The sequence below is a fragment of the Pelobates fuscus genome, chromosome 2, assembly GCF_036172605.1.
Source record: "Pelobates fuscus isolate aPelFus1 chromosome 2, aPelFus1.pri, whole genome shotgun sequence".
Classification (NCBI taxonomy): Eukaryota; Metazoa; Chordata; class Amphibia; order Anura; family Pelobatidae; genus Pelobates; species Pelobates fuscus.
In genome coordinates, this window is record NC_086318.1 from 160,251,546 (window position 1) to 160,268,026 (window position 16,481).

A 16,481-nucleotide genomic window follows, 5' to 3' on the forward strand; every position below is an offset into this window, starting at 1 on the left:
AAAACCCATCATAATCAGCTTGGAACCCCCTGGAGGGGCAAGATACCTGGCCCTGGAGTGTCCCAGTGCAGCTGGAACACCTGATATCGGGTGGACCAGGTCCTGGAGAGATGCTCCGAGGCTGGAGAGACTGAGGCCTACCCGGGAGGAAAGTGGGGCGGACGGCCGCTGCCTCGCTTTCCGCCCCGGCAACTACTGAGAACCACGACTTAACCGGGGTCCCCGGCCCCGCTTACCCCCCCTTTGGGCCGGCGGGGGTTATCCCGGGCCCCACCGGGCAGGCAACATCTTGGCAGTGCTCACAGGCGACTCACCGCCGACAGCCACCATGCGGCCCTTACAACATGGCCGACAGCAATGCACCTAACCTATAAACCGCTGAAGAAGGCGCGCTGTGAGGGAGCACCCACAACACAAGGCCAGAGCACAACACAAGGCCAGAAATGTAACTACGGGCAGCGACAGAGACCTGTGGTTCTGGTGGCTACTCAGGCCGCGAGCAGACCTACTCACCAGCGGAGGACCCAGCACCTACCTACACTGAGCATGCCTCACCGGAGCTCCTTATAATCCATACCACGAACCAACACTTTAGCAGTGCCCGGAAAGGTCGCCCCCAAATGAATGCCCTACTACAGAGTTGCCCACACCTGGTTACTGCGACCCGCAGAAAACAGAAACCCAGGCCGTGGGTACCACCAAACGGACATGCCTGCTACTGGTACTACAATTGAGGCTACAGTATACAAAGGTCTTAACGCCCTGATCAGTGCAGATAACAACAATATGCCACAATCTGCCTGGTGGCACAACACTTACTTGAGTAATCGTCTGTAGACAAGCTGTTCTATTCCTATGAGTATATGTCTAAACTCGTGTACCGTATTCACTTGCCTAATTAACCTTATATTATATATATATCCTGCCTGCATAACTCATCTAGCTATATAACTAAATAATGTTGTACATCATCTTGTTAGAACGCGACCTTAAGTACAAACGTATACCCCAGTGTAATTATTGTCTGACTAACATGAGGAATGCCTTTGGGGTACCCCGTGCAAAGCTGTAACGTCATATGCACTGCAAAAATAATTAAAAAAAAGTAAAAAGCACTGTAATATCAAATTTGTGAGTAATAATCACTATATATTTTTGTGTTTTGAGTCAATGCACGCCTGAAATATTTACTTTGTAAGGTTCTTTACCAAGTCAGGCTTTTTTTCATCACTTTCCTGCAATCGTGACAAATACGTATTTCACTTTAGAGTTGATAAATATATAGAAAAATGCAGCGTCATGCCATTCATACAGTATTCATCCCACGGAGGACTGACAATTTATCCATAAATCAATCCATCCATCCACACAATATCTTTCATATCTATAGATGAGCTAGCACTCTCCATTTTTATTCCAACTCTCCCTCCATTCTGGCTCTCCCCAGTTAATTACAGTTCACCGGATCAAAGATTTCCTTCCCTCAATGCTACATTCTCCCTTCAAACTAACTCCCCCTCCCCTTACATTAGCTTTATCCTCTTTATTCATTTTTTCCCCTTTATTCTTGCATTCTCTCACTCTTCATTCTTCATCTCCCTCCTTCATTAAAGAACACTCCTCGTTTACCTCAAAACCCTCATTAATATAGCAACTGAAGCCCTGCGCTCAAACGCCCACAACTCCGGGTCAGCAGCAAAGACTATAATACACAACAGCCCCAACACATACAATAAAAATTAAAGGAAAAAAAGTTTCTTGCACACTATCCCAAATCTCCAGCAGCTGAACTACCAACAGTGCAACTGAAGTGCCTGCATCAGGGCTCACTCGCTGGGGGAGCCCATCAGACTGCCCATGCACTTAGGGCCACCTGATGTTTACTGATGAACAGGGGCTTAGTCGGGCAATGCAGCCCATTACCAGCACGACTGGGCCCCTTGCACATTGGTGATGTCAGGAGGAAGTGATCCTGTCACTACTCCCAGCTGTGGGGAGATCCCGCGTGGGAGGCAGTGGAGGAGGAGGAGCAAGAAGAGAGCTGCTCCAGACACCATACCCCCATCAACCTCAGCTAGCAGTAGGATCCCAATCAAGCCATCCTCCTGCATACAAAAGGTATGTTAACAGCAAATATAAAACATGACATGTATATGTATGTCAGTGAGTGTATCTGAGTGATTGTATGTGTCAGTGTGTGTATCTATATGTGTGTATCTGAAAATGTGTGCAAGTGTGTTAATGTGTATGTATATCTGTGTAAGCATGTATGTGCTTGTGTATGTGCAATCAAACAACAACACAGCATGCAAACACACCCATGCAGTCAAACACAAACACAACATACAAACACAAACCCTGCATTTAAACTCTAAAATTATATACAAACATACCCCTTCATACAAACGCAAACACTACACACAAGTACACCACTGCATTCCAATGCCAACAATACATGCAAATACACCCCTACATGCACACACATACTCTATGCAAAAACATGCTTGCATTCAAACGCACAAACATTGCTCACAGTTATAACCCTGCAAGGATGGATAAATAGTAGATCCCCCAACTGGCATAGCATTGGGGGAGTTGTCCTACATATAATAATCTACCTTTTGGCTATTCTTGTGCTAGAGTGGGGACCAAAATAATTTCTTACACCAGGGCCCTCTCTATATTCGTTCCTCCACTGCAAATCCCTATGTACATTCATATAACTGTAGGATGCTTAGTATCACTCCAATGGCCACTAAAGTGTAGACTCATCTGCCACAGCAAAACAATCTTACATAAATCCTTCACCAACAATTCACTTTGCTACTTTAAGCTAAAAGGCAAAATCTCTAATGAGACAGAAAGGGGTATTTTTTCTAAACCCCTACACAGTTATTAATCCTTAATAAGACACACATGGGATGGGCAGCAACATGGCTGTGTAATACAAAAGCAGATACAGGCATACAACTTTAAGCTCATTCATCATTAACTCTGACTTCCAGCTTTATGTATGCACTTGTATTCACTGCACCCCTCTATCTTCACTGTTTGTCACTTGCCAACTTTATCACATTTTCTGCTCCTACGTCCCCTCCTTACAGCGTTTCTCACTGCTTCACTGCTTCTTTCTAACAGCTTCCCTCATTATTCACAGATCCCCTACTGTTTTCCACAGCTGAGCATTTTCTTTACAGCTCTCCACTCCTCTCACAGTCTTTTTCTGCAGTCCTCCATTTTAACTGCCCTGCCATAATATACAGCCCCCTTATTACAGCTTTCATTATGGAAAATCAGTCTGCTTTCCACAGCACACATTTTCTAGAGACCGGTAACCATTTGTGCATAATTTTCCCACCTTTTCATAAATTTTACAGTTTGCCACATTTTACACAGCTGCCTCTTCTACCCCTTCTACAGATTCCCTAATTTACCCATTTTATAGCGATCCTCAACAGTTTCTAAAATTATATAATAGGCATTATCTGGAAAAATTTAACTATCTGAAGAAATTAAAATTTTGTGAAAAGTGACAGAATGTACAATGAAGAAAAACGTCACGTTTTAGATCACACAAAAAAATAGATAAAAATAACGGAATTTAACCACCTCTTTTCAGAACAATTTATGAATATCCCCCATCTTATCTACTGCACAATTTGTAATTATATTTCTGGTTAGTAATGTGATACCATAAGCAGTTGTTTGTGTCAGTCTAAAGCTTGATTTCTTTTTATTATGAGATTTAACATTAAAGGAAACTTAAGTCAAACGAGTTAATGCACTGACTTGAAATTGGTAAAAGGGACAATAAATAAGTGAGCGCTAGTCTGTATTTACATAACCCTTACCACATCCTCAGAATGCTTATTTACATAGACTGCTGCTTCACTTAAGTCTGTGCGAGGCTCCCCATATGGCTGACTTTGTTTATACCAGTCTGCAATTCACTAAGAAAATATTATCTGAAAATGGTTATGTAGGCTTTGTGTTTACAATTTCCAGCAAGATCCAGATATCTGTAAAAATCAGTTCCATCATGTCATAGCTCTGATGGTTCACATTCATTTCCTGCCATGTTCAAAGAGCTATTTAAAAAATGCTGTGTTAGTGTGGCATTTAAATATAGATATACTGCATTAAAGAAAATGTGATACACAGCTGACACCTACCCAGTCTCCAACCAAGCGACAATCCGAGCCTTCGGTCCAGAATGGTAGTACCCACAAGAGGACAGCTACTCGGACAGTTCCTAGACGGGAGAAGCAGAGGATGGTGACCCACAAGAGGAGAACTACCCTGAGAGTCACTAGCTGGGAGAAGCAAGGTAGGATGACCCACAAGAGAACATCTACCCTGAAAGTCTCCAAACAGGGAAAGCGGAGGATGCCATGATCTCGCCTGCAGAGATGGGTTAGGAGCCGAGGTCCTATCAACCACAGCAGTGTTGATTTGAGTCCCTGTGCAGGCAGGCCTCAGAGGCAGTATTTGCCCACACCGTGGTTCTAGTTGCCTGTGAGCTGTCTCTCACACATCTCCGAATCAATAATCTCCACTCAACTTTGGACGGTGCCCCTATGGCGGATCATTGCGGTGCTGGACTGTGCTGTTTGTCCGGAGGGTATAGAGTAACCTGGGATATAATACAGAGTGTGCTTTTCTGGTGTCATATCTACCCACTTTCTCTTATAAGGGACATTGCCACTGTCACCACCTGTTTATTATATGCTGCTGATACCCCTTGCATGTGTTCAATGCATAGTAGTTTGTACCTCTACCTATGAATAGCATTATACTGTGATTGGTTAGAGCAAACTTAAAGGAACACTATAGGGTCAGGAACACAAACATGTATTCCTGTCCCTCTAGTGTTAAAACCACCATCTAGCCCCCCTGGGCGCCTCATGCCTCCATAAACATAACAACATCTTACCTGTATTCAAGCCATAAGCTGTAGCTCTGCATGCTGTTTGCCTCAGAAAAACAAGCTGTCTGCTGACATCATCAGAAGTGGTAACCTGATCCAATCACAATGCTTCACCATAGGATTGGCGGAGACTGACAAAGAGGCAGATCAGGGGCAGAGCCAGCATGATTCAAATGAATTGAATCAATGAATCTCTATGAGGAAAGTTCAGTGTCTTCATGCAGAGGGAGGAGATACTGAATGTTTGGATGCATTTTAGGCAGCCATGACCAAGGAAGGATCTCTAACATCTATCTGAGGAGTGGCCAGTGAAGTTATCACTAGGCTGTAATGTAAACACTGCATTTTCTCTGAAAAGACAGTGTTTACAGCAAAAAGCCGGAAGGTAATGATTCTTCTCACCAGAATAAATTCAATAAGCTGTAATTGTTCTGGTGACTATAGTGTCCCTTTAATAAGCAATCGGTGGTTCGAATCTGTATACTCTTATGTATTTGCATTACTTTGTCTTTATAACTAGACAGTTATGCTTAACATGTTCCATACTTCTGCCTAACATGATTCTTACTGCTTTCCACTCTCTAAAAGAAAAAATGTGCAGTTCCTCTTGACATATTGTGCATATTCCATACATGTTTAATACCCTCAGCCTGTACTCAAACACTTTGCAATGCAATACATGTCACTGTCATGTTGTGTACTCTTCACTGCAATACAAAAATAAATAATATAAAAAAAAAGAAAAGAAAATGTGATAGAGTAGATTATTCCATGCCTCCATGCCATCTTAACTTTTGGGTACTGTCCTGCCGTTACCTTGTTTTAACACTTTTGGGAACTCCGGGGAACTGTCTCCTGCAATATTAGCACAAGTGCATCATTAGCGCTCACGTTATGTTCGGGGTGCTAGGAACCTGCAGGGAGAACTGAAACAATGCTTTCTGCTGGGTCAGCCCAAGTTGGCCGGCTAAAACGATTGGCAGGTAGTCTCTCACACAAAAAAAATATATAGTTTTAAATTTTACAAGGCTACTTAAAATAAATACCTTCACAAACAAATATGTTGATTCAGTTGCAACATATGGCCATATTGTGCCAAGCCCACTTCAGTTCCCCACTATCGGTGGGTCCTTCGCTAATTTTAGTATGGGATATTAACATGCTAACTGCAATACTTACTGCTTAAACTTCTCCCAGAGACTCCTCAATGTATGCTTTCCTGTAGTCACTTCCAATGAAGCATCTATAGTGGATAGGTGGGGTGCTATACACTATAGATGCTAAATAAAAAATACAGATGAGGGTATAACCCAAATATAATATATAGTGTAAATTTTACAGGGCTGCTTAAAATTAAAATAAATAGCCTTCTAAAATGTAAAGTGTATTTTTTGGTGTGTGTGCTTTTCCATAATCTGTATTAATTTACTCAAATTGTATTCTATCACTGTTTTTTTTCTTTTTCTTTTTTCTTTTAAAGAACACTTGTTATTTTTATCAAATTAAGCCAGATAGCAGTTAAGTAAAATATATAAAATGTAGTGTTTTTGCTCACTCAGTGCCAGAAATATAAAAGTTACCTAAAAAAAAAAAAAATACCGGTAGATGTAATTTGATATGCTCTAAAATACGTAAAAATATATAATGAACAATCCATTCAAGCTGCATCTCAACATAGCGGTGACATTTAATTGAAACCCCAGCAGCTATGTACAGACTGAACCCTATAGTTTGATGAATTGTTATTTTTCTTAGCAATAGAAACATATATTTGTGTTTTGCTTCCCGACTCAGCACAGATTCAAGATCGTTTTTTGAGGTAGAAAACAACATTCCATACATGTTTAATACAGTATACGACTAAATGTATTAACAATATATACAAAAAAACAAAAAAGATGATGCAAAATAAAATAATATCTGAGGTTTCTCTATTTGCTGTGCAAGATCTGCAATGAGTTCCAAGAAAGGGATTTATGATCATCTACCAATCGTGATACTCACGTTCTATAGCACTGAAGAAATTATTTTATACGCAGTGTTTTATGGGCACAGCAAGGGTTTCTGGGAGTCTGCTTAGATACTTAGGAAAGCTAAAAGCTTAAAGTTATGATATATTTTATTAACTCTCACATTTCACTTATGATGTGTTGGAATAGAAAGGAGATTAGTCTCGTGTGGACACTGGTTTAAGTAATTGAGAAAATAATCAATTTTCAGGGTAAATAGAATGTGCAACGCAGATTTAAAGACATCACACACAAGATAAACCTTAACATCTGCCTACTGGATGCAAGAAAGCCTTTTAATGAGAGCAATATAATAAAAACTATGTTTCTATGTAAAACCCAGCTAAAATAGCATTTTAACATTTAACGTTTCTTTTAATAATATGAAACCCTGAGATAAAGAATTTTGGCTTCAAATTCACTCTGTTATAATTCTCCAAAATAGAGGAATGCTTAGTTTTTATTTTTCTTTTGCATTTTATCTCTATTTAATAGGACGGTAGGAAATATACATAAATTCAAAGTAATGAATACATACAGGGCTAGATTTATTAGAAGAGATAAGCTTAACTTTTTCAACTGAATAGTAATTCTCTCCTCTACATCTGTGGGAAAATTGCAAGCCTTCCTCAGTTCTATTCAAACATTTTTTCACAATTACCATTTTTATTTTACCGTTTTCCCCGAAGCTCATTTCTCCATTGAGAATTTCACTAAGCATTAAAACTCCAGCTAATAACACTTAGTTCTGGTATTAGCATTTCCCACAAGGCAGCCTGTAGCCTACTGTCCACACAGATACAATGTCTCTAAACTAATAGTTCATCTGAACTGCAAGTAAATTATATATAAAGGCCTCGATTTAATCCCATGGGCCAAGAATATTAGATAATTATTAAAAACTTTTTCTTGATTTTGTTTGGATTTAATATCAGCTGAAATCCAAACAGCTGAACTTAGTATATGTTCGGCTGCTCAAAATAAAACCACTGATATTTATTGGCCTTTTTATGACTAGCTCATTATGGGGGTTAATATGATCCCAATATTTAGTCACTGCAGGTGGGGGCATGTCTACTAAAGAGTGAGCAGACAGCTATGGCTGCCCAGGCACTAATAATCTACAGGGAGGAGGCACAAGTACCCCAACCTGTGGACATCAAGAGAAGGCTTAACATTTAATAACAGAGGTTGGGAAGGTCACATCTGTAGTCAATATAAAAAAAATATATATCCATCTCTTCTTCTATATTTCTCAAATAGCCCCCACATTCTGTCCATGGATGGAAGATGTGGGGCACTAGGTCCCCTCTTTTTAAAAAAAAAAAAAAAAAAAATATTAGCTCCTTTCTGCCACCCATGAGTGGGGGCTGGATGGACACTAAGATCCCTCTGTATTTAATTCTTAATCCCTAACCATCGCCCACAATTGGGGAAGGGGTGGTCAACAGGTCCCCTTGTTATTTATAAGCCCCCACCAGTTGGCCACAAGTGACCTGTCCATGCCCCATTTTTACATTGTACTGCCACCTCACCCCCATGGATGAGGGCATGGGGGACCTATGTCAGGTATCCCAATCCCCTTGTTTTAGTGAGCAGCCACTTTTTAGTAGACCTGTTGCCATGCCATGGGTGGGTGCATAAAGAAGGTTTAAAACCTTTCTCATACAATGTGAGGGTCATATTGATACCCCTAGGCATTTTTTTAACTGCTAGAGCTGCCAATGGGCAAATAGTTGAGAATGGCATTTATCAACAAGGTTTTGTTGTCAAATCCGATGTGACCATATCTTGGTCATCCTTTCCTCTTCCTTTACTTTCCCTTTTTCCAGTTGCAGGTTCACACATAAAAATTATTATTGGCTTTCATCTATTATCAATAAACAGTATTGTGATCAAAATAGCAATCACTATGTTTTTTTTTTTTAGATAAAACCATTTATGTGGGAAAAGAGAATCACAGCAAATTTTGTGCATCTTGTCTGCTCAAAATAGGAAAAAAAACTAATCCTCTCAGTCAACACTGAGACACTCTCATTTGAGATACCAGAATGAAGAAGGCAAATAGGACACACAGCTGTTTGATTCCCTCTCAGGATGATTCCTGCAGCATTCTCAGACACATTATCACATCCATGTTTGGTGATTACTGATTCTTCATTGCTCAAAATTGAGATAACGGGTACATGCTAAATGCTTCTAAAAGAAAATATTGGCAGCGTGTTATTTAAGCTAGAGTTTTCTGCTCAAGCCAAGCTTTCTGAATTACGAATAGAAAGAGATCTAGAGGATGATCAAAACTAAATCTTTCAACTAAGAGAATTTGAGAACATATATCATCAATGCACAGATAAATAGTCATTAGAATAATCTGATTATCATACTTTATTTTTGTTCCATCATTAGCCTGTGGAGTGGATCTACTGGATGTGATCACACTGAAGCTGAAACATTAACGGAAAATAAGAAAAAATAAATTAAAAAGTATCATCCTAAATCATGGGCATGAATACCTATATTTCAGTTTTTTTTAACTTTGTTTCCCATTTGCCTTACTATATCCTACAAATGATCCCTTTAAAGTAGAAGAGATTCCTATATGCTATGATGTAAAAGATCTGCAGCATCACTACAGCATGTTTCCTAGCCAATCTAAAACTTAAAGACACAGATGGCACATTCTAGACAAGACACCAAGGTCAATCTGTGATCATGAAGAACAGAGTAGCCCACAAATAACTAGATGGAGAGGGAGGCTTTCCTTTTAAATATTATAAGTTCTTTCTTTCTACGAGTGGGCACTCCTTACGGTATTTTAACTTCTCTGAACTTCTATTTCCATATCCCCAAATAATTGTTAAAGACTATGGTCACTCTTCTCGTGAAACCGGGAAATGCAAAAATCTGTGTGGTAGCTATCAGCCTATATTTCTGATTAACTCTGATATTAAATTATTATGACAGCTTTGTGCCTTTTTGTAAAGCACGTGACAACACTTCTAAAGTGTTAAATCTGATCAATAAACATTTGGGGCTTCATCCCTGCTACTTTTTATTGACACAGAAAAGATCTTTGAAATGGTCACTTATTTTTACAAACCTAGACTGTTTAGGTGTGGGATCCCAATGGTAAGCATGGGTAAATGTTCTCTATTCTACCAGCACCTCAAAACTCAGGGTTAACAGACAGCTCTCGGCATATTTCAACCTGAAATGGGACGTTGCATAAATGTATAACAAACTCCAAAACACTATAAGTGAGTACATAAATATATAACCATTATACATTAATGGGGTATCCCAAGTGTACCTCGCAAAAGACACCCAATAAAATAGAGAAACAAAGAATGTGAAAAAAATACAAAATAATAATAAAATACAACCTGGAAAACTAATATGTGTAATAATCCAATAAAGAATGTATGGATCTGACAATACATAGCGTAATACAGTATGTAAAATAAACACCACAGTGAGTTTTAGGTAGAAAACTCACAAACAGGCAGGAAATTCAAGCTCATTACCCTTCCAAGAGTACTAAAAACTTGAATCTTCTGTAATAGGGTTAGGGTAAATCTGATCCACATGGATCCGGCGTACGTTTCAGCTTGAAAAAAACGTGTATATATGTAAAAAATAACTAAAAAGTACGAAAATGTGTTAGAATAAAATATAAAAAAAAAATTATATAAAAAAAATCTTAATTTTGCAAAACTATTTGATATGAAATCCCAAGATAAAGAAAGAAAAATATCATAGATCCACATACATATTTATAATAAGTGGTGGCAGAACCTTCACATAATGTCTACAGAATATACCAGAATAGACATGTAAGAGAAAAACCAGACAACACAAATGAATGAAAAAAGAAGAAAATGAAATAAGACCCATCAAATCAATCTTTTTAATTTGAACCAAATTTTAAAGTTTTTAAAGTCTTTTCTAAAAGTACTTTAGGTACTTACACCCAGCAAGATTATCAAATAAAAAATATTCAATGCCACACCACATTGACAGTTTAGTTATTACAATATGGTTGTGGAGTACAATATGTTGGCCGTACTACATGTAAATTATACATTAGAATTTTGGAATATTTTAACAATATAAAAAAAAAAAAAAAACTGACCAGGATGAACCAAAAAACTGTAATTTATGCCCTAAACTCCATTGGGATAATATTATAGCCATTGAAATTGACAGATTGGAATTAGTCTGGAGAAGGGGCAATAAGCTCATTCATAAATCAAGAGATTGATTTGATAGGTCTTATTTGATTTTCTTGTTTCTTCATTCATTTGTTTTGTCTGATTTGGTATGTTCTGTAGACATTATCTGCCACCAATGTGAGGACATATGATAATATTTTTTTTTTATGTATTTATTTTGGGAACTCATATCAAATATACCATCATATTCTGTGTTTCTAAATATTTTTTCTATTTAATTTTTGGATTTCTATATATATTTTTCAAATAATTTTCATATTTTTAGTATAATTTTTTTATATATTGAGATTTTATTTTATTTCTATTATTTTTATTTATTTTTATATTTTTTATTTATATTCCTATTTACAATATTTTACATGTATATGTTAAACGTAGATATGGAAATATTATTTTTCTTGTTCTTTGCGCATGCCATTAGGGTTTTGTGTGCCCTGAGATATAAGTGGAATCGTAGCTGGATTGTCAAACTGGAAGATGTCATTGGATGAAGCGCGAATGGGCGCACTGGAAGAGTGTTGCACGGTTCAAGCTGGAACGCACCAACGGTTCAAGCTCAGAAGCACCAGCATACATCCCTAGAGAAGTCCTTTTTATAGGACGAACCGTGTGGGATATTTGTTTACTTGATTTTATTTTATTATTTAGCACTTTCTGTTGTTATTTTTTTTTATTTTTACACTTGTTATTGCTGCAGCTCTCTGCCTATTGTTGGCTTTTGGTTGCTCCATCTGGTCAGGAGACCTGTGTCCCACTGGTATTACCACTACTAGTAAAGATATGCCCATAACTACTATTTGTCTGTAAGTGCATTACAATAAACATATACAGATTTTGTTTTAATTATACTTAACTATTGTTTCTATTTCTCCTTTGTCCCAAAGAAAATCTGTTACAGAAGATTCCAGTTTCTAGAACAATTTGAAGGTTGATGAGCCTGAATATCCTGCCTGTTTGTGAGTGTTCTACCTAAAACTCACTGGTGTGCTTATTTCTCATACTGTATTACACTATGTATTGTGTGTATATTTTTTCAGATCCATATATGCTTTATTGGATTACTACACATATTCATTTTCCAGGTTGTATTTTTTTATTATTATTGTTGTGTTATGTTTTGGCACATTCTTTCTGACATCGCATAAATGTCTGTTTTGCCCCCTGCCGTGTGTTTTGGTTATGGGACAGTTCTTTAGACAGTAAGGGATTAATCCCAATATCAAGCAAATTGAGATGTATTACTATGTAATTATGGTATTGCCATGTACCATGTTTCCTCTATATGTTGCTTGCATTTCTGCACGATAAGAATATAAAATAATACAGTGATACCTCGGTTCACGAACTTAATTCGTGAACTGACTCTGGTCGCGAACCGAATTGGTCGTGAACCGAGGCACATTTTCCCATAGGGTTCAATGTAAATCCGGTTAATCCGTGCTGACTTTTTTGGGGGGGTTTTTGAAGCCCAAAAATATGAAACAAATGACAATACACATTAGTAAAGTACAGTATACTGTAGTTATTTATTAAGAGAGGACAGTAAGGTGGGAGGCAGTTATTGTTTGGGGGGAGAGTCCCCCTCCATAAGGACATCAGGGAGATCTTCTTCAGGGGTTTCCTCTCTCCTTTGTCTCCTAGCTGCAGGCTCAGTTTGTCTGAAAAATCTGTCCAATGTCACTTGTCTCTTTCTGCGCTGCATAACCCTCCGGAAATGAGAGACCACATTATCATTCATGAGATTTAACACTCTGTTTGTGACAGTAATGTTGGGGTGGTGCTTTTCAAAGAAATCATGGCACTCATTCCATTTTTGCATAATGGATTTTATGGCATCACTGCTAACCTCCTCCCTTTCTTCTTCCTCCTCATTGGAATGCTCCTCAAGAAGTGCCTTCTGCTGCTCACTGTGGAGTTCATAAAGTTCTTCCGTGGTCAGCTCCTCCCTATGTTCCTCAACAAGCTCTTCCACATCAGCACCATCAACGTCCAGACCCATATTCTTGCCCATGGACACAATTTCCTCCACTACCTCTGCATCAGACCCTTCTAAGTCATGTTCACGTTCAGCGACACATTCTGGCCACAGTTTCCTCCAGGCTGAATTTAGGGTTCGGGAAGTGACCTCTTCCCAGGCTTTGTCAATGAGGTTAATGCAGTGGACAACATTGAAATGTTTCTTCCAGAATTCTTTCAAAGTCAAGGATGTCTCTTTAGTGACATTAAAACACCTAGTGAAGAGCGCCTTTGTGTACAGCTTCTTAAAGTTGCAGATGACTTGCTGGTCCATGGGCTGCAGAAGTGGTGTTGTGTTGGGGGGGAGGAACTTTACCTTGATGAAGTCATACTCAGCATCCATATCATCCACCAAGGCTGGAGGGTGTGCTGGGGCATTGTCCATCAGAAGAAGGCACCTTTCAGGCAGCTGGTTATCAGAAAGATATTTTCTGACGGTGGGTGCAAACACCTCGTGCAGCCATTCCATAAACAATTGCCTTGTGACCCAAGCTTTGGCATTGGCTCTCCACATGACGGGCAGTCTGGCCTTGTTCACATTTTGTTCCCTAAATGCACGAGGGGTCTGAGAATGGTACACCAGTAGTGGTTTAATTTTCAGATCGGCGCTTGCGTTGGCACACAGCAAAAGGGTCAATCTGTCCTTCATGGGCTTGTGCCCTGGTAGGGCCTTTTCCTCCTGTGTGATATAGGTTCTGTTCGGCATTTTTTTCCAGAAGAGCCCTGTTTCATCACAGTTGAACACTTGTTGAGGGACGTATCCTTCTGTCTTCATGAATTCTGCAAATTCTAACTTGTAAGCTTCTGCTGCGGCCTTGTCAGAACTGGAAGCCTCACCATGTCTAATCACACTGTGGATGCCAGTTCTCCTGCGGAATTTTTCAAACCACCCTCTACTGGCTTTAAATTCGTCACTTGCTGCACTTGTAGAGGGGCTTCTTTGCTGTAAATCACTGTGCAATTTCCTGGCTTTCTCACAGATCATAGCTTCACTTACACTATCACCTGCCAGCTGTTTCTCATTCAACCACACCAACAAAAGTTTTTCCACCTCTTCCAGCACTTGTGTCCTCTGCTTGGTTAACATTGTTACTCCTTTTGCAACATCAGCTCCTTTGATGGCGGCTTTGTTTTTCAGAATAGTCGAAATTGTTGACTTTGCCATCTTGTACTCCGAAGCCAGATCAGTCACACGAATACCACGGTCATGCTTTTCTATAATTTCCTTCTTCAGCTCAATGGTTATTTTCTTCACAACCTTGCTGTCACCTTTACTACTGCTGTGCACTTTCTTTTTGCCACCATGCTTGCGCTGCACATTCTTGTCACTTGCATTTCCACTTTGCACATTGTCACCTGCATTTCCACTTCGCACATTGTCACTTGCATTTCCACTTTGCACATTGTCACTTGCATTTCCACTTTGCACATTGTCACTTGCATTTCCACTTTGCACATTGTCAACTGCATTTCCACTTTGCACATTGTCAACTGCATTTCCACTTTGCACATTGTCACTTGCATTTCCACTTTGCACATTGTCACTTGCATTTCCACTTTGCACATTGTCACCTGCATTGCTGTTCTTGTCACCTTTATTGCTGCTCCGCACTTTCTTCTTTCCACTATGCTTCTTGGGAGCCATATTGGGTGTCCAGTGAACTGTACAGTATGTACTGTATGGGATAAAATACAGTATAATCACTTATAATGCTTGCAGAGTACAGTACTTCTTTCTGTGTACTGTATGTACTGTATGTGATAAAATACAGTATAATCACTTACTGTACTGTATAATGCTTGCAGAGTACTTCTTTCTGTGTACAGTATGTACTGTATGTGATAAAATACAGTATAATCACTTATAATGCTTGCAGAGTACTTCTTTCTGTGTCTCTTATTCTTGCTTCTTCTCTCCACGGTCTTCCTACAGGAAGTCCCGACCATGTGACAGCCTGAAATTAGCATTAAAATGGCCGCGGCTTGCGTTCGTGAACCGAGGCGGAGTTCGTGAACCGGAGCATATTTTTACGAACTTTTCTGTTCGTGAACCGAGTTGTTCGTGAACAGAAGCGTTCGTGAACCGAGGTATCACTGTACATTTTCACATCACATTGACAATCACTGTGACAGATAATTAAAGATGAATTATTTTTAATTCAGTGGAATAAATTGAGTCATATTTAAACTGCATCCCTAGAAAACAATAGAAGCTCTGTAAGTTAATTCACTTCACAAATAAATTATTCACTTTTGTTATGATTTAAAGTTTGGCGTCATCTTCCATTATTTCTTTTGAAACAGAGACGTGATAGTATATATAAACAATTCACAGGACAAAACAGTACTAAATTGTATTTAGCAAGTGTTTACGTAAATGTGAAACCATTTCCAGATGAAATTATGTCAAGCACAAGCTATTGGGTAGTGCCAGCCACTCCTAGCAGAAAGATCAGAAAACAATGGATATTGGTATAAATACATCTGCTCACTCCTGTAAAGACCCCAGCATATCACACGAGTTTTCTCACCTTTTTTTTTTTTGTAAATGAAAAAATATGGTGTCAGCCATATTCCACCCTGAACCAATGGAGACCCGATTAATTACCTCCTCTTTTTCTACACCCAATGTGGGGATGGAAGGAACAATTAAACAAATACTAGCCCAGCAAATTGTTCCTACCTGTGACGGAGCTTCTGTACTTCGACCAAGTTCCTAAACCCAGTCTGCTTCCTAGCTGCCTTCAGTGACCCTGGAATGCTTCAGCCTTAGTCGCCAAAGCTTGACTGGGGTCTCTCTGAATCTCTTCCACCTGACCTGGCTACAGTTCTCTCCTTCCAGTCAGGTATCATCCCCTCTGCCACTCTCTTTTCCAGACAGGTACCCACACATCTGCCTGTAATGTGATCAGCTACTGCCTTTATAAAGACACTTGTGGCTCACAGGCCTCTCTTTTTAAATTGTCACAGGCTACAAAAACCATGCAGCCAGCCAACAGATCTAAAGATTATTTTACTGGGATGCCTGAACAAATCCAGCAGGACACACAGTTCAATAAGGAACACACAGCTTTATTTTATTTATGGATTAGGACATATGTTCATAACATTAAACTTGCTGGAGCAACTAAATATAATAAAAATAACCAAATCATATAAAAAAAACATTCAGGAACTTATAATAACATAATAACATATTTACAAAGGGCTGGGGAAGACAATATTTAACACAATATATCTCTACTACCTGTAAAATTCATAATATGCAAGTCTACCTAATTATGCAAATTAATAAAC

The 16,481-nt window shown here is 39.0% G+C and overlaps 1 protein-coding gene across 1 annotated transcript; it reads right to left on the minus strand.

The window, feature by feature from the left end:
- Window positions 1-12,726: 12,726 nt before the first annotated feature.
- On the minus strand, window positions 12,727-14,829 carry LOC134586233 (tigger transposable element-derived protein 1-like). The gene is made up of 2 exons (XM_063441728.1): window positions 14,757-14,829; window positions 12,727-14,540 (listed from the first exon to the last, which is right to left on the minus strand). The coding sequence occupies exons 1-2, from the start codon at window positions 14,827-14,829 to the stop codon at window positions 12,727-12,729; spliced, it is 1,887 nt and encodes a 628-aa protein (XP_063297798.1).
- Window positions 14,830-16,481: the final 1,652 nt, after the last annotated feature.

Coding starts and splice junctions, on each gene's coding strand:
- LOC134586233 (XM_063441728.1), bottom strand. CDS start 14,829: ATGGCTCCCAAGAAGCATAGTGGAAAGAAGAAAGTGCGGAGCAGCAAT. Junction 14,541..14,756: donor TGACAAGAACAGCAATGCAG/GTGACAATGTGC, acceptor GTGGAAATGCAG/GTGACAATGTGCAAAGTGGA.